We start from the raw sequence: 17,803 nt of genomic DNA, 5'->3' as shown, positions 1-17,803 counted from the left end.
TTCCCCGCCTACGTCGGCTGATTCTTCGTTCGCAATGACTAGTCGCGTCATCCGAAAGCGAAGGGTCGTACCATTTTCAGGAGAAGCGTGGGGGTGCTCAGTTGGGAGGCGGGGCCGCCGAGTGTATGTTGCTGAATGGTAGGCGCGTGAATGTGGGAAGTTCCCCCCCCCTCTGGGTGATACCACGAAAAGGCGGGATGGTGTTGGAGTGAATATGGTTTGCTCCAAGGGAAGGTGGCGGGGATTTTTCCATAGGGGCTCATAGTGAGGTGGTGGTGGTGGATGAGAGGGGATAGAAAGTACTTTTGGGAAGGAGTCCCTACTGTCCCTGAAAATGGGGTGGGGACAGGAGCTTCGGAGTACCTTTACTAATGTTTCCCCATTTATCCGTGATTAACGCTGTTACCCCACCTATTTTATTCTGTTCCACCCCCCCCCACCGTGTTATCTTCACAACAACCCTGTGAGGTAGGTGAGGCCGAGCAAGAGGACTGGCCCAAAGTCACCCAGTGGGAGCTCCATACCGAATGGTAGAATACATACTATGCAGTTCCCAAGTTCAATTCCTAGCATTGCCTGGTAGGACTCAGGAAGACTCCTGAAAATTGTCTGAGAGCTAGTGTGGCATAATGGTTAGTGTTGGACAATAACCACGCTTTGGGTCTCCAGCCGTGAAGCTTACTGTGTCACTATATCTCAGCCTAACCTACCTCCCAGGGTCACCGTGAGGATGAAATGAGAACAGAGTATCACCAAAAATAGCTCTGATTGTGGGGATTCTCTGTAGGATGTCTGAAGCAGCATAGAAATTTTATTCTTTTCAGTTGTTCCACCCACCCACTCATTCATAGCTCACAGTATGGGCAGAAATCCAGTAGGGAAAGCTTTTTTCCAGTGGGCAGATGCAGTGTGTCAAAGGGAAGTATCCCAGATAAGGTCTGAACAAGGGGGGGATGGGGCTGTACTTTTCTTCTAATTAAGCATCACAGAGGAGATGCCCACTGAAGGCTATGGACAGTGATGGTTAAGTGGAACAGGTGCAACCTGAATATCAATTAGCAGACAAGACATAATTCATGCTGGTGAGTCTCCCTGGCTGTTGTTAAGATCTTAAAGAGTCTGGCTGCTGGATCAGGCCAAAGGCCCACCTAGTGCAGCATCCTGTTCTCTCATTGGACAACCAGATGCCTATGGGAAGCCTGCAAGGAGGACCTGAGTGCAACACTCCTCCCCCGCAATTGGCATTTAGGCATGCTATCTCTTGGCAGTGGAGGTAGAGCACAGCCATAATGGCTGGTAGCTATTGACGGGGCAAATAGAATCACAAAATTGTAGAGTTGGGAGTAGATGACCCTTGGGGTCTCTTCCAACTCTGCAATGCACTAGAGATGGACTCTTGTTTATCAGGGCTCCTTTTATGCTAAACTTTTGCCTGTGTTATGTCTGTTAAAGACACAGAAGCACTGTCAGCCTTTTTTTTTTAAAAAAAAGGTGGAAGCCTAAGTTACACTGAAGGAAGCTGATGGCAGTAGCCAGTCTATAAAGAAGCCTGAAGGCGGGGGTGGAGGTGGAGGAGTCTCCCCACTTTGGGTTAACAATACTTATCCAATTATGTTTCCACTTCAAATGATGGGTCTCCTCTTGGGGTGCAGTAAAGTGTTGTAAGCTGCAGACTCAGGGTTTTTAACAGGAGCAGCTGCCTTGGCCCAAGTCAGGCTTTTCTAGCTCAACACTGGCATTGACTCTCCAGGGAAACCCTTGGGCAAGCTGCAGTGCATGTGTCTCTCCTCCCTGCAGCCACTCATTCTGAGCCCAATCTTTACTGTTTCCCAGAGAGAAAGGGCAGACGAGTGAGAAGAGGTTTGTAGGTGACAAGGGTGAGAATTGCAGCAATAGGCTCTGGTGATCAGCAGAGGGGACCCTGTCAAGGTGCCTGAAAATACCAACTCCATACATGTCCCTGCATTATCACTTTTTGCAGCTTTTCTCCGCTTTGGAAAGCTTCCCCTGCCTATCATCAGGCAGCTCTCTCCATCTTAAAAAAGCAACTGACCAAGCAGACTTGTTTTAAAACTTTTTTGCTTTTAAATTTAACTTTTATTACCGGTATGTGGTTTTTATCTTTTTAATGTTGTGAACCACTGTGGTATATTTTTTTATCATTTGGTGGTATAGAGGTATTTTAATAAATAAATAAATAAGATCCTGCTCAGCCTATTTGCCTTTTAACGCAGAGACAGCAACACAGGGAGGGGATTTCAGATTTTGCTGCCGTCGGAACAGGTGGGCAGGAATGAGACAGGCTGGCTACTCTCTACACAGATTCTTTTTATTTGTCCAAAAAGATTGGAACAGATGCCACTGCAAACACATGAATAACCGTCTCCCACAAGCACGGATACACCACCGGGACGCTGCTTGGGAGCAGGGACCCCTGACAGGTGTGCTGGGAAGGCACAGAGTGCCCTGCTTTTAAAAGCCAGGCCCCCTCCCTCAGAAACAGAACCCTCTTCCCAAGTCGCCTCCTGTAATCCAGATTGTCAGGAGGCGGGCGATGGCTGCCCTCTGGGTTTTGTGCACCCTGCTGTGGGCCCTGCGCTGAGGCAGCCTCTGCATCCTTTGTGGCAAGGGTGACGGCGCAGTGTTATCTTCACATGGTAAGGGGGTGGGGTGGGGTGGGGAGCGGAAGTGTAGCAGGCAGGGCAGCATATGATTATGAAAAGGAAGGCACACACAGGTCAAAAACCAGAGCTAGAAAAAACGGGAATGGAGCAAGGACACAGCTGTGCAGGATGTGAAGATCAGCAGTGGGATTCCACGCCTGCAGAGATCAGGCAAGCTGGTGAGGTTTCGATGGACATCGAATCCAGGTAGACCCAACAGAGCAACCTCAGTTCCTACAACCGGGCAAAGCAATGCGGTTCTTGCAATACCCAACCACCACCACCCGAATACGCATGTGCCAGTCATGTAAACTGGCTCCCTTCAATATAGCCTTCAGGAACAACCTTTCCTGCTGCTTTTTCTTTAAAAAGGGCCCAGAGTGGAGTTATTTTCGGGACACTTTGCAAAATAAAATAAAATACAACCAGTGCCCAGAACACAATGCATTTGCTCCCTTTTGATTCCAAAGTCTTCCTTTTAAGACAGAACAGAATGACTCATGGCCACAGGATGTGGAGACTGGACCTGTGGCTGGGAAGTATAGAAGCTGCTATGAGCCACAGTAGTGCAGAGAGAAATGTCCATGTTCACAGGCAGGATACTTCCATGTACCGTAACTTCCTCCAGCACGAAGCCTCTAAGTGATTTGGACCCAGACTCCCATTAGCCCCAAGTAGCATAGACGTGTTACCTGGAGCTGATGGCAGTTGTAGTTCAAAACATCTGGAGGGCATCCAGTTGGAGAAGGTTGGTATAACAGATGCCAAGAACTTACAAGAGGTGCTGCTTGAGAGTTTTGCTGGATTAGATGTTTGAGCTCATACAAAATGAGGAAATGAAGGCCAGAAAAAGGCAGGGGTGTGTGAATGATCTTTATAACAGTGGCATGGATTACCAGAGCCATAGATAATTGTGATTGGCAGGAGGTGTCTCTTGGGATGCAGCTCTGCCCCACTGCTGTAGAACAAGTCTTTCCAATCCTGGTGAGCTCCAGGTGTTCTGCACTACCACTTCCATCAGTCCCAGCCAGCAAAGCATGTGTGTGAGAGAGAGAGAGAGAGAAAGTGAGAGTGAATGACAGAAGGGGATATGATCTAAAGTGGAAGTGATGGGTGCCTCTTGCAGATGGCCTATCTACCAGCAGCAATGCCTGCTTTGGCCCAAGTGGTGCCAACATATGGTTTAGCCCCCCGCAAACCATTGGCTTCTCTGGTGGTGTCTAGGAAGATGCCTGCCATTTTAAAATTTCCCACAATGCTCCAGGGGCACCAAGGGTATTGTGGGAAAATAAAAGTGGCTGCTGGTTTTCAAGAACCAGCTGGCCAATAAGCCTGGGTCCAGAGGGGTACTTTGCCAGCCCCCGCTCCCCAAAAACCTGGAACTGGCCTTGGTAGACAGAAGGCGGCTAAACTTGTCTCATGCAAGACTTTTGCCCCTCTCCTGTAACCACCTGTTTATCCCGGGTCTGCTCCCAGTCTGGAGGCCTGCGAAAGTGTAAGAATCACAGTGGAGGAGGCAGTTTCAAAGACTAGATGTAGGTGGGGGGGGGCTTAGTCCCCTACCTCGCTCACCCACAATGCCTCCATTTAAACACCCTCTCCCTGCTTAGGTAGCGTAACCCTAATCCAGGCCTGGGCAGAGTGTAGGCCTGAGGGATCTACTTTGTTTCCCCCCCCCCACTACAACCCTGAGATCTACCACCTGGAGCCAGGTGCAACAACAGGAACTCAACTGAGCAAATGTACTGAGGACTTAATAAGAATTAAGGATGAAAGTGTGCCCTCTGAGCATGTGCTGAGTCCAGGAAGTAGTGATCAGTATCCAGTATCAAGATCACAAATCCTTTCATACAAAAATCCACTCCTGCTAACTCCCTCCCAAAGCAATCTGATTTGAGGCAGGAGGCAGTTGTTGCTATTGTCATTAGGAGTCAAAACCTCTTGCCGATCTACCACAAAACAGCCAGAGATCTACTAACAAGATTCCAATCTAACTTCTACCCATCCCTGATGAAAGCAGAGTACCGGGGTCCTTAATTAAAGGGGAACTCACTTCCTTACCCATTGAGAAGGTCGCTTAGCTACTGTTTATAGACAGCTGCTGGGGACATGATTTAGCTAAAAAAAATAAATTTGGAGGGGAAAGACAAGAGAGCAAGGGTTGGGTCCAGCAGTGCACTGAGAAAAGAGGCTTTTCTTCAAAACCAACCCAATCTTGTTCCTTGCTGTCCGGCTTCAGGACAGGGCCCATTTCAGGAGGCTGCAAAAATGTGATGGAGCATATCAGGTATCACAGGGAGGAAAATGGGGGTGGGGTGGTGGGGCTCCTCAGGCAGTGGGAGCATTTCCTGGCTAGGGATGAGATCATAGGAGAATATTCTCAACGACAAAACCCTGAACAGTCCATTTCACCTCCGACAAAGTTTTGATGGCACCTGGAAACGGAAAACTTTCGCACAGAGCCCATGCCGTTGCAATCCCAGACAGAAAGGTCAGGATCCCGCTGCTCCTATTGAATGGAAGTAGTGGGCCGTCCTCCTCCCTCTCCCCATGACCTGCGCAGCACCCATCACTCGATGACCCAGATGTGCACCCATCACACCCAGAGTTCAACAACCCCCCCTTCCCTCCCACCTCAAGGCAGCCTGCCCCCCACCCTCCAATGCAGCATCTCTGCCAGGGGCTTCTGCAAATGTGATTCGATAGAGGCAGCATGGCTTGTTTAGTTTTTTTTTCTTTTGTTGGAGGGCGGGGAGTCAGGAGGAGAGGCATTCCTCGTAAAGTTTGAAGATGCTTCATGCAATCTGCAGTACTAAAAAAAGAAAAACAACTGTGGTCTCCATCAGCTGTGTCATGCCCCGGCCCCTCCCTCCCTCCCCCCCCAGTCCAAAGCCCCCCGCCATGCCCGCTCTGATGATCAGTTCTGTACAGATTCGGCAGCTGCAGCCCCCACCCTGCCCCACTTCTCCGGGTGTGGCCCCTTATTTGTTCTTCTTGAAAAAGCTAAAGCGTTTCTCGCGGTCTTTTTCCTTGGACTCTTTGCTACGCAGAGTGACGGTCCCTTCCTGGGCGCTGTTAGGCGAGACGGGAGGCATGGTCAAGGCCCGGGTCATTCCTTTGCTGATGAGCGGCGGCTGGTCCTCTGCAGGGCCTTGTGGCGTTGCGGCAGAGGCAGCTGCAGCGTTGATGACTCTCATCCAGCTGCTCATCTCAGCCTGGGATGGGGGGAAGAAGTGGGAGAGGGGGCAAAGCATGAGCCGATAGTCTTTCTGAGCATGTGCGGAGTGCTTCCCCCCCCCAGCATGCCCCTGAGAAAAGGCACCATTCCCCCTCTAAGGGGTATATAAGGGAGGGTGGATATTAAGGGCTTTGGAATTGGAGGCTGGGCTAGTACAGATGGGCGGCTCCTTTCATTTTATGGACTCTAATTCCCATCAGCCTCACCCAGCACAGCCAATGGCCTGAGTTGATGGGAATTGTAGTCCAAAACATCTGGATGGCACAACATTGGCTGCTGCAGGTTCAGACACAAGTGGGATCTGCAACTAAGTGTTGCTCTAAAATACACCCTTCCATTCCTCCAGTCACTTGATTTTTCAGTCAACATTCCATAGAACACCCGATCCTCATTGGGCTGTGCTGGGGTTGCCCCCCCCCATTTCTGTACCTCTGAAAACCTTAAGGCTCCCCCCTCTCCACCCCAATCCTGCTATGACCTCCTTTCTTGTGCATGGACAGTGCTCTTCTGGCAACTTAAATCGGTGGCACTTGACTCCTAGCATTGGAGGCAGAGGAAACTATTTTCCTCCTATTTCCAGGCATGGGTTAAAAAGAGCATAGAGTGAGGGCAAGAAACATCTAGAGCAGGCATCCCCAAACTTCGGCCCTCCAGATGTTTTCGACTACAATTCCCATCATCCCTGACCACTGGTCCTGTTAGCTAGGGATCATGGGAGTTGTAGGCCAAAACATCTGGAGGGCCGCAGTTTGGGGGTGCCTGATCTAGAGCCCGTCCCAATCCTGAGATCAGGAGGAGGAGGGGCACCCAAGTCAAAGGGTGTGGCTTTTGAGCAGCACTGGAACCTTTTGAGTAGCACATCCGCACTGTACATTTAAAGCACATTCAAAGCACGTGTCTCCCCCCCAAAAATCCTGGGAACAGCAGTTCATGCCCCACAGAGCTACAATTCCCAGCACCCTTATAAACTACAGTTCCTAGGATTCCTTGGGGAGAAGCTGCATGCCTTAAATGTACCCATTTTTTCCATACAGACTTTCAGAAAAAATCTAGGCATTCAGATGAAAGTGAGGAGGGGCCCCATAGCCATGTGCTGAGGAACATCCCAGGTTAAAATCCCCACCATTTCAAGGTTTGGCTGGGGAAAAGGCCCATCGGATACCCCAGAGAGCTACTGCCACTTGATGTGCGGCAGGGGTCAGCAAACTTTTTCAGCAGGGGGCCGGTCCACTGTCCCTCAGACCTTGTGGGGGCCGGACTATATTTTGAAAAAAAAAATGAACTAATTCCTATGCCCCACAAATAACCCAGAGGTGCATTTTAAATAAAAGGACTACATTCTACTCATGTAGAAATACCAGGCAGGCCCCACAAATAACCCAGAAATGCATTTTAAATAAAAGGACACATTCTACTCATGTAAAAACATGCTGATTCCAGGACCGTCCGCGGGCCGGATTTAGAAGGCAATTGGGCCGCATCCGGCCCCCGGGACTTAGTTTGGGGACCCTGTGCTAGATGGACCATCAGTCTGATTCAGCAGCTCCCAAATCAGGCTGTTCCCGATGCTATTGTAGGAGGAAGAGTTGGGAGCTGAGATGAGGACCACAATTTGGCTTCATGTTGGGGAAGAGGGCCAGAAGCCTTGGAGCCGCCTGTCCTCTAGAAGCAGAATTTGCAGAATTGGACCTCTACTCACCTCATCCTTGGCCTGGAATAAAAATTCTTTGCCGTCCGCTAACCTGCAAGGGGAGAGAGAGAGAGAAGGAAGGTAAGAATCGCCCTGGTGCCTGTCTGTGGATCATATCCAAACTCCAATCCTTCTGCTAACAGGAGCTAGGAATCACAGCAGTGTGGCTAAAAAACAGTCACATTACTTTGTGCAAAACACAAAGTCCTAAACATACTTGCCTTTTCTTTTTTAAAAACATAATTATTGAGAAAAAGCCAGTACACAATCGTAAGATATTACTACAAGTAAACCACCAAAAACACCACCCACCTGCCTTCTTTACAGGAAACAGGACCCCCGCCCACTGCAATTCAAGGTGCAGTATAAGACAATACAATAGAAACTGAATAAGCTGTCAAAAGCAGAGTTTGAATATTTAGGTGTCGTCTTCCCCCTCTGTTACCTTTTTACACGTTACTAAATTTCTCACTGGAAAATACAAATGAATGAATGGCTAAAAAATAAAGATAGCCCTGTATATTTCTGTATATACCGGTACTGTTGGGACCATCCTGCAATGCTCCTCTATGTTCATTTATTCAATGAAGGGAAACCAAATGGCCTAAAAGTGATCTGTTTTCTGTTGCCCCCTCACCACCTGTTAGACAAGCTTACCTGATATTAACACCTTCTGAATGCATGCATGGGACTGTGCCGTTAGAACAGCACTTTTGCACTATAGTGGGTGCTGAAAATTCTGTGAACTGATCTGCAGCGGCTTTCGCTACAGTTCTGAAGATGGCCAGGGCTGAGAGCTACAACAAGATTCCCGGGCCCACAGCTTACAGCCCCCCCCCCCGGGCTGTGAGAGACATTGCATTCAGTTCAAATTTAATGTTGAATTATTCAAATTTGCATTTTCTGAAACAATACAAAAACCAAAGCACAGCCATCCTTCAAAATCTGCAGTCATCCAAAATTTGCTATGCAGTGCTCCCACCAAAGAATGTTTGCACAAGAATGCACGTATTAGAGGAAAGGGTGCATAAAAGCAAGTTTTTTTAGCGAAAATAACATACAAAGCATGCACTATATTAGAAGAAACTGCTTGCGTATATGTGTGCTTTGGTCAAAGCTGTGCACAGAAGAAATGCTCACAAAAATGCTGAAGGATCTTCACAAAGATTTTAAATAAGAATCGCTGTGGACACGTGGAGAAGCAATTTTGAGACTGGAAAAAATGAGAAATGGGAGGGAAGCAAAATGGACAGATCCTCTCATCCACAGCTGTGAGTCACGGCAGTTAAGTTGCATGGGCAGAGAGTATCCAGTGGTACATTCAGAAACAAGAACATAAAATCAGGAAGTGTGGTCAATGCCACTTGGCCGGAAGAACCTTGCTGACCTACCCAAGCTTAAATACATGCTTGCGCTTCTTGTAGTCCAGAGCAACGTTGCACTGCACCCCTTGCAAGCTGATGGGCACTTCGCCATGGTAAGGGATGCCGTGACTGGCACTCTTGCTGTCCTTGTAGAAGCCCAGGCTGCCCTTCCGGACAATGCAGTAGATGTTCTGCCAGGACCTGGCAAGGTGGGGGTAAGAAGGGATCTGTGAGCATTTCTCAAGCAGCCCTTTCACTCCCCAGCCACCCAAAGCTGCACTCCCCCCCCCTCCCCACAGTGGGCTAGAAGCAGCAGAAGTTGTGTCTGTTTGAATCCGGAATGATTTGCAAACTTTATTCCTGTGTATGTGTTTTTATTTTAGGGACTTAAACCACTGTGGCAACTTCTTTGAATTCAAGTCTTTTTATTTTACTTCAGCAAGTGTTTTAAGGAAGTTTTCAGACTTTATGGTTGGTTGTAACTTTATGTTTACCGTATCTTTTTAACATTACTGTACACTGACTTAAGAGACTAATGTTGAAATGAATAAACAAAATGATGATACGGTACTGTTTCATATAGGAAATCATTAGATAGGGGCACAGGAGCTGCCTTCTGGTCCATCCAAGCTCTGTATTGTCTACACTGACTGGCAGCAACTCTCCAGGGTCCTTCCCAGTCTAACATGGAGGTGTTGGGGACTGAACGTGGGACCTGCTGGATGCAAGGCAGGTGCTCTGCCACTGAAATAGGCAGATAGATAGATTTTACTCAGGTTTCAATAGCCTTGTCTTATGCCCACAAGTAGAATCATTCTCCAACACTAGGGTTTACTTTCAAAAAGTAAAATTCCGGACACCCACAAAGTTGTTGAGCTTTATTTTAGAGAGACCCAAATATTGTTGAGCTTTTCCCATCACATTGCCATACATTTCCCTGACATTTTGCCAATTCGAAATTTTTTTCCCCAACACCATTTTTACACCTGAAAACCAGGACATGTACAGAATTTTCCTGATGTATGGCAAACCTATCCAGCACCCCAGGTTCACACACACAAACATGCGGAGCTCACCTGTTGGCTGCCTTTTTGCCGTGTGACTCCATTTCCTGCTTCCGACACAACATCCCTTCCATCTGCTCTGAGGCCGAGGGGTCTGGCGTGCGCGGGGCCAGTGTGGCCAACTGAGTGGGATCGCTGTAGGCAGGTGGTTTGGAATGGAGATGAGGTGATGGGGTTGGGCTGGGCTCCTTCCCCTTGGACAAGGAATCCATTCGTGACCCGTTTACCGTACCAGATGTCTCTGAAATCTGCATGAGACAGGAGGTGCTGAGTTATGGGCTTGTAAAAACACACACACCCTTTTTAGTTGTTGTATCCTTGCTACTGTCCACTTTTCCACCAAAATACGAACAAGCTTTGTGCAGCTGCTTCACTTCTTCCTTCAGTCAAGCAAAGAAACTAGAAAGCCACAGTTGACCATAGGTTCCTGTTGCATTTGAACTAGGAAACGATGGTCAAGTAAGAATATGAAGCCAGAGTTTTAAGCTGGCTTCCAGATCCTAGCGAGTTAGCCACTAACCTTAGTTAGTAAACAATGCCAAGATTTCATTTTCTGAACATGCCCATTGGCCTACAAAGCTATACAGGGCTTCAGCTGTGGCTCACAGGAAGAGAGGAGTGGAAGTAAGTAAGGATGTCTTTTCTCCTCATCTATTTCTGCAGAGCTGTTATAGCAGGCGTCCCCAAACAGCGGCCCTCCAGATGTTTTGGCCTACAACTCCCATGATCCCTAACTAACAGGACCAGTGGTCGGGGATGGTGGGAATTGTAGTCCAAAAACATCTGGAGGGCCGAAGTTTGGGGATGCCTGTGTTATAGCTTTATTTGGTACTTTGCAGAGTAATGTAAGCTTAGATATATAAATAACAAGTCTCAGTCCCAAGGAGCTTACACTATAAATGCTGTCAGTGGGAGAAAACAACTGAGGAAGAGCAGCAAGTGGCAAGGGGGAAATGCAAACACTGCACAAATTCCTCAATGGGAGAAAGGTGGGATGTGAATAGAATAAATCATCATTATTATTTACAATGCTTATACTGTATATTAACAAAAAGTAATTTGGAAAAAACATGAAAAATTAAGAAAATTAGTCTTGTACTGGACTACCTCCCTGATCAGCAGAAGGGGACCAGGAATTCCACACCAGTGAAGACAGCAAATTCTATCCATGCATCCCTCTTCTGCCAGCCTATTGTACTTCTATAGCAGATGTCCAGGAGGTGAAACTACTTCCTGCACATCCAGCATAGAAATGGCATCAAGAGCCACAGTTCGCAACATCCCACCACCACGGCTCTCCTGTGCTGCTCTGCTGAACAAACCAAGACATGAAGCCATTTAAGTTTGGTTATAGCTGGGAAAGAATGAAGCCAGAGACCTTTCCGAAAGCTGGATTTTGAAAGGAAACACACCTGCATTGGCACAGGTGTTTGGTGGGGAGGGTAGGTCTTAAGAAGCAGCTTGGGACTTGGATAATTTATTGGTATTTGTTTATTCCATTTATATCCCACCAATACTTCTCTCCACCTTCCCCAGTTTTATCTTCAGAACAACCATATGAAGTAGGTTATGCCCAATTCACCCATTAAACTTCCTGACTTTGCCCTGGTGTCTCTCGAGTCCTAGTCTGACATTCTAACCAAAGCGCCACACTACTAAGAGATCCTGTATTCTCTTTCTCCTTCTTCTGAGCCACTGGGGGCTTCCAAAACTACAGAACAGCTGATGAATGGTTCAGAACCAAATGCCATTTTTTTCTCTTGGGAAAACTGAGTGGAATTTTCTTTTTTTAACTCAGGGTTGACTATTCATCCCTTGCCACCCTATGGTTCTAGGATTCCACCTCAAGCCTTACTAGCCAACCAATCACCTCTGTGTCCCAGTCCTGTCCCCAGTCATCACTCCTTAGTATCCATGCCTCACCTGTGGAGACTCGGAATCGGGGTCAATCCCATTCAGAGATGGTAACTCCAGCGACAAGCCTCGCTCTCCAGGGCTCCTGGGGAAGACAGAAAGGTGTGTGAGTCTGTGCTGAAGTTCAAGCACACCAGGTCACAGTATATCTCTTTATCTCCCATGCTGCATTTTGCTGCTACAACGCTATGGCTTGCTGCCAGCATTTTGCAAATGCTCGTCTTTTGGGGGGCTCAGAGGGAGTGTGTGCCTCTACAGAGAAGGTACAATAGTTTGACAATGTTTCATTTCTGATTCCTGCTCTATAATGGTGTTATCGTCCTTTCATACTGTGTGCAATTTTATTCAAAGCTTTGTACACTGACTTAAATCTCTCATCACAGAATTGCAGGGGAATTGGAAGGGACCCCAAGGGTCATCAAATCCAACCCCCTAATGACACAGGAATCACAGCTGAACAATTCTCAGGAAGATGGCTATCCAACCTCTGCTTAAAATCTTCCAAGGGAGGAGGTCACGTTCCAAGGTAGTCTGTTCCACTGTCAAATAGCTCTTACTGCCAGAAAGTTCTCAATGGAAGCTGGTTTAAATAAAATAAAACAAAACTTTCCCCACCCACCCAGTTTATCTTTCCATTAAATATTCAGGTGGAATATTTCCTTTAACAGCCTTTTCTTCTCTCCGCTATCCCCAGTTCCTGCAAATGTAATTTTCACGATAAATACATATACAAACACACTTTTCTCCTAATTCTTAAAAATAATATTAGGTGTTAGGCTTCCTCAACCTCGGCCCTCCAGAAGTTTTGAGACTACAATTCCCATCATCCCTGATCACTGGTCCTGCTAGCTAGGGATCATGGGCCAAAAACATCTGGAGGAAGCCTGTGTTAGAACAACAGTTGTGGAGTGGATTTAATTTTGCATTCTACTTTTCTTCTGTACTGAATCAGTCACAGCACTCTGCCTGCTCTGCCACTCCAAATGTCCTTCTTCTTCCCCTGAAACAACTCTCACCGGGCGTCATGGCCGGCACCGGGAGCATGTGGCATTTCCAGATGCTGGTTCTGTTGCATTGTGGCTGTGGGTTCTGGCAGAGGCGGAGTCAGGGGCCTCTTTTTCCTCGCTTCCTCCTGCTCACGTCGGCGACGTTCATTCTCTTCCAGCTGGAGGAAAAGGAGAAAAAACTGATGGAACAAGGTTGTCCAAAAGAAGCTAATGTTGGGTCCATTTTTTCCTTTTCAGTTTAGGTAAGGAGACCATTTTATTTATGTACTCGTATTTCTTGACCACCTTTCATCATTAAGGTCCCAGGAAGGGTTACAACATAGAAAGGCAACATTAAACTCCTTTAAAACAAATTACAATCAGAAGGATAGGGTGCGCCTGAAAAATATCTCTAGTATCGCAGGCCAGGGTAAAGGCATAGCGCTACATGAGTATGTGGGAGGCGATAAGAGCCAAAGTTAGAAGGCATGGCAGTCTAAATAAGGGGGTGTGGATATGTTTTCTAATGTGTGCTCTGCCTGGTGTGCTTCAACTTCAGCCACGTTGGAAGGGGGACTAGGATGCCAGCTCAGAGTTCTGGCTGAAAAAAAAAGTCCTGCCTGCCATGGTGGTGCACTTTTAATTCACGAAGTTAGCTGCTTGAGGCAACCACATCTCTCTGCGTAAGGGGAGGCCTGGCACAAGTCCTGCCTAGAGGTACTTTCTTTGAAAAGGAAGCAGGCCAAAGCAGAGGTTGTCTTTGGATCATGATGTCTGTCCATAGCAACTGACCCTACGGTACTACAGGTCCACACATCAGGGGTGAGGAACCCTCTCTTATGGCAACTTTTTGAGGGCTGTATGCCCGGGGTCAGCAGGGCCAGAGGCAAAGGTTGGGTGGAGCAATGAATGTAAATGTTACCTCTGTACAATAGTCTAGTTTCTATAAGAGGTGTTCAAGGACATGTTCCAGCCAGGCAGAAACATTCAGGGCGTGCAGTAGGGCTGGAGAGGGGATGTGGCCTGGGAAAAGTTGTGAGAGCCAGAAACAGAGGCCTGGAGGGTTGAATTTGACCCCTGGGTCTGGAGCTGAGGAATTTAGAAACCAATTGCCTTCGCCTTATTGCCCTCACTGTGAAATGGGCCTTTCGGACCAGACAAATTCACGGAGGATTGGCCTAGGAAGAGCTGTTTGCTGGAAGCAGAATCTTCATGCTGAGGAAACGTACCTCTGAGAACCAGGCTGGTGTAATGTGAAGACTGGCGCCAAGGGTCAGTGGCTAACAGCTGACTCGGGCACTTCCCACAAGCCTCCCAAGGATTCACCTGACCCCCCCCCCGCCTTCCCTGATCTCACCCACTGACCGTTGTGAGCTTCTCCAGTGCCAGGAAGCGCTCCTCCCAGGCAGCAACTGATTTCTGGAAGCCCTCGTGGCGCTTGATGAGGTTCTCCACTTCGTCCACGTTGCCACCCAGCTCTGCAGAACGCACAATCGGCTCTTGGCTGGAGAGCCAGGCCTCCGCCATGCTAGCATCCCGCCCAAACATCAGCACCTCCATGACTGTGGGCAGAGGGAGGGATGAAGGGAGAAAGAGAGAGTAGTCAGTGGTGAGGACCCCAAATCCTGAGTCTCAAGTTCTTGCTGTTAGTTCAGGGATGGTGAACCTTCTTCGACCTGAGGGCCACGTTCCCTCGTGAGCAGTGCTATTTTTCTAGAAAAAGAGGTGCCAGAACTGACCATGGACATCTCCCTCGTTCTCTTAGAATGGCAATGGTGCCTGAAGCAGAACTTCGCTCTTGGGACCACGGAGGCCTGAGCTTAGCTATGAAGTTCTGCTGTGCCCTTGGTTTAAAGTCACCACCTCTCAGAAAAACCTACCCTGAAAATGTTGTTGTGGGCATAATGTGCGCTGCATCCACACATGCCATCCCCAACCTGCCCCAAAACTCCAGCCCTCTGAAGCCCCACTCCCCAAGTCCCCAGGCCCGCACACCCTCACCCACTTACCAATTTGTAACCAGTCCATTTTCTCCCGCCATTTGTCATTGATCTCCTTGCGTCGGTCCTGCAGCTGGGTCAACTTCTCTGCAATCTGAGCAAAACGAAAGCAGAGAGATGCGGAGGGAGCTTAGCTGGGGGGAAATAGTCATCCAGAGTCGTCCCAATTAATCTGAGCATTGGGGCAGTCTCCTTCACGCTGTACATAGGTTTACCTGTGGAACTCTCTACCTCAAGATGTGACGACGGCCACCAGCTTTGATGGCTTTAAAAGGGGATTAGCCTGCTGCTCCATGAATTTGTCTCTGTACGGCTACTGTGGGAAACGGAATGCTAGACTAGACAGGCCCCCTTTGGTCTGATCCAGCTGTGGAGCTCTTTTTAACTCCTTATGCTCACATTACCTCACTGTGGACGTATAAAAAGAGTACTTAAATGTTGGAAGGGCTATGTCTCAGTGGCAGAGCATCTGCTTTGCATGTAGAAGGCCTCAGGTTCAATCCCTGGCATCTCCAGGTAGTATTGGGGAAGACACCCTGGAAAGCCACTGTCAGTCAGTGTGCTCAGTACTGAACCAGGCAGACCAGGCATCCCCAAACTTCGGCCCTCCAGATGTTTTGGACTACAATTCCCATTATCCCTGACCAACTGGGAGTTGTAGGATAAAACATCTGGAGGGCCGCAGTTTGGGGGTGTCTGAGGTAGACCAAGACAGTTTCCCCATGTTCCTATTTAAATAAGCCATTTATTGAGCACTATGAGGACTGGTGGGACCCAGGTGGCGCTGTGGTTAAACCACTGAGCCTAGGGCTTGCTGATCAGAAGGTTGGCGGTTCGAATCCCTGCGACGGGGTGAGCTCCCATTGCTTGGTCCCAGCTCCTGCCACCCTAGCAGTTCGAAAGCATGTCAAAATGCAAGTAGATAAATAGGAACCGCTACAGCGGGAAGGTAAACGGCGTTTCCATGTGCTGCTCTGGTTTGCCAGAAGCGGCTTTGTCATGCTGGCCACATGACCTGGAAGCTATACGCCGGCTCCCTCGGCCAATAATGCGAGATGAGCGCGCAACCCCAGAGTCGGTCACGACTGGACCTAATGGTCAGGGGTCCCTTTACCTTTATGAGGACTGGTATCTTACTTTATTTCTAGGGGAAGGGTTACAGCTTATTGGCGGAGCACCTGTTTTGCATGCAAAACAGCCCAGGTTTGTTAATTTCTAACATCTCCAGGTAGACCAGGCATAGGCAAACTCGGCCCTCCAGATGTTTTGGGACTACAACTCCCATCATCCCTAGCTAACAGGACCAGTGGTCAGGGATGATGGGAGTTGTAGTCCCAAAACATCTGGAGGGCTGAGTTTGCCTATGCCTGAGGTAGACAGTGGCGGGCTAGATGGACAAATAGCTTGACCTAGGCAGCTGCCAATAGAGGACAAACATCCCCGATCTTTAATGATTATGTGGCTGCACAACATCTCAGGAGCATAGCTGCCAAGTTATCCCTTTTTTAAAGGGAAATTCCCTTATGCTGAATAGGCTTCCTCGTGAGAAAAGGGAAAACTTGGCAGCTATGCTCAGGAGGGGAAACCTTATCATCCATCTGTGATGCAAGGCTCAGGGAATGCCAAAACTGAGCCCTGGTCTCTTGCTCTCTCTTCATGAGGCTCTTTTTGTTTTATTTAAAGGCAAGAAGGACTTACCTTGCCTATCTTAAACTGAAAAAAAAACCCACAACCATACCTGAGCTTTAAAAAGTGCATAATTCCAAAATCAGTACACGTTTCCTGTAAAAACAAGCAATAGCTGCATCAGTTCAGGGGAGGCCTTCTCACCTTGTCAGAGGCATAGTGTCCTTTGGCCAACAACTCGTTGCCAATGGCGATGCAGGCGTTGAAGCTGTCTGTCCGGGCCTCAACTTCAGCCTTGATCCCTTGGTGGTTCTTAATGACTAAGTCTGCTGCCGAGACGTCCCTGTTGGGGAATGTAGGAAAGGCCAGCTACTAGACTTTCCCCTAGAAATCACGTTTAAGCAGAGCAGGGCGAGAAGTAGGGAGCTGGAGCGCAGGCAGGACGAGACACTCAAAGGCCCAGTCTGGTCCCAGCACATCATTCCACAAGGACACATCCAAGGATGGCCACATTCATACTACTTTAAACACTTAACAGTACCCCCCAAAGAATTCTGGGAGCTGTTCAGAGTGCTGAGAGTTGCTAGGAGGCCCCTATTCCCCTCACAGAGCTACAATTCCCAGAGTGGTTTAGCAAAGAATCTGTCTTCACAGGGATCTCTGGGACCTCTCAGAGGGGAATGGGGTTCTCCTAATACCTCTCAGCACCCTTAATGGACTACAGTTCCCAGAATTCTTTGGGGGGAAGCCATGACTGCTCAAAGTGGCACCATAGTGTTTTAAATGTATGATGTGAATATGGCCTGGGTGAGTTAGGGACTAGACCTGCCACCTACGGAGACCTGCTCCTACTGACCCTTACCTGGGCTTCTCCTGGGCATCTATCTGGAGGTTGACATCATCCATCCACAGCAGGAGGTCACGCACCATGCGGAAGAAGCGGAACTTGTCAACAGTGTCAAGGAGGAGGTGCCGGCGGCCACTGCTGCTGCTGAGCAGGTCAGACCAGGCCTCACTAACAGACTGCTCATGCCTCCGGATGTCGTCTGCCTTCTCGCCGGCATAAGCCTTCTGCAGCCGCGCCGCATCGTCCTGCACCTGCTTCACCTGCCAAGCCAAACAAGCCACAGGTGAGACAGGGTCCCTCACCATCAAGAGTGTCCCAGGTGCTCCCACCGAGGCCCTTGATCAAGGCAGGGCAAATGATGTTTGCATTTTGACCACTGGAGTTGGGAGAAACTTTTCTTGTAGAAACAAG

At 48.5% G+C, this 17,803-nt stretch overlaps 1 protein-coding gene across 2 annotated transcripts in view; it reads right to left on the bottom strand.

The window, feature by feature from the left end:
- Positions 1–3,523: 3,523 nt before the first annotated feature.
- SPTBN2 (spectrin beta, non-erythrocytic 2) overlaps positions 3,524–17,803 on the bottom strand; it is an 80,175-nt gene continuing 65,895 nt past the window's right edge. For both annotated transcript variants that reach the window (XM_035099449.2, XM_035099448.2), the window contains 10 exons: positions 17,408–17,652; positions 16,750–16,888; positions 14,929–15,013; positions 14,285–14,481; positions 12,950–13,098; positions 11,943–12,018; positions 10,032–10,267; positions 8,983–9,156; positions 7,601–7,643; positions 3,524–5,878 (listed from right to left, as the gene is read on the bottom strand). In XM_035099449.2, the coding sequence (XP_034955340.2) occupies positions 5,645–5,878; positions 7,601–7,643; positions 8,983–9,156; positions 10,032–10,267; positions 11,943–12,018; positions 12,950–13,098; positions 14,285–14,481; positions 14,929–15,013; positions 16,750–16,888; positions 17,408–17,652 (1,578 nt within the window). In that variant the 3' untranslated portion in view covers positions 3,524–5,644. The remainder of the gene's footprint in view (positions 5,879–7,600; positions 7,644–8,982; positions 9,157–10,031; positions 10,268–11,942; positions 12,019–12,949; positions 13,099–14,284; positions 14,482–14,928; positions 15,014–16,749; positions 16,889–17,407; positions 17,653–17,803) is intronic.

This window comes from Zootoca vivipara, chromosome 17 (assembly GCF_963506605.1).
Source record: "Zootoca vivipara chromosome 17, rZooViv1.1, whole genome shotgun sequence".
In the NCBI taxonomy this organism is placed as follows: domain Eukaryota; kingdom Metazoa; phylum Chordata; class Lepidosauria; order Squamata; family Lacertidae; genus Zootoca; species Zootoca vivipara.
This window is presented reverse-complemented; position numbering and strand designations above follow the sequence as displayed.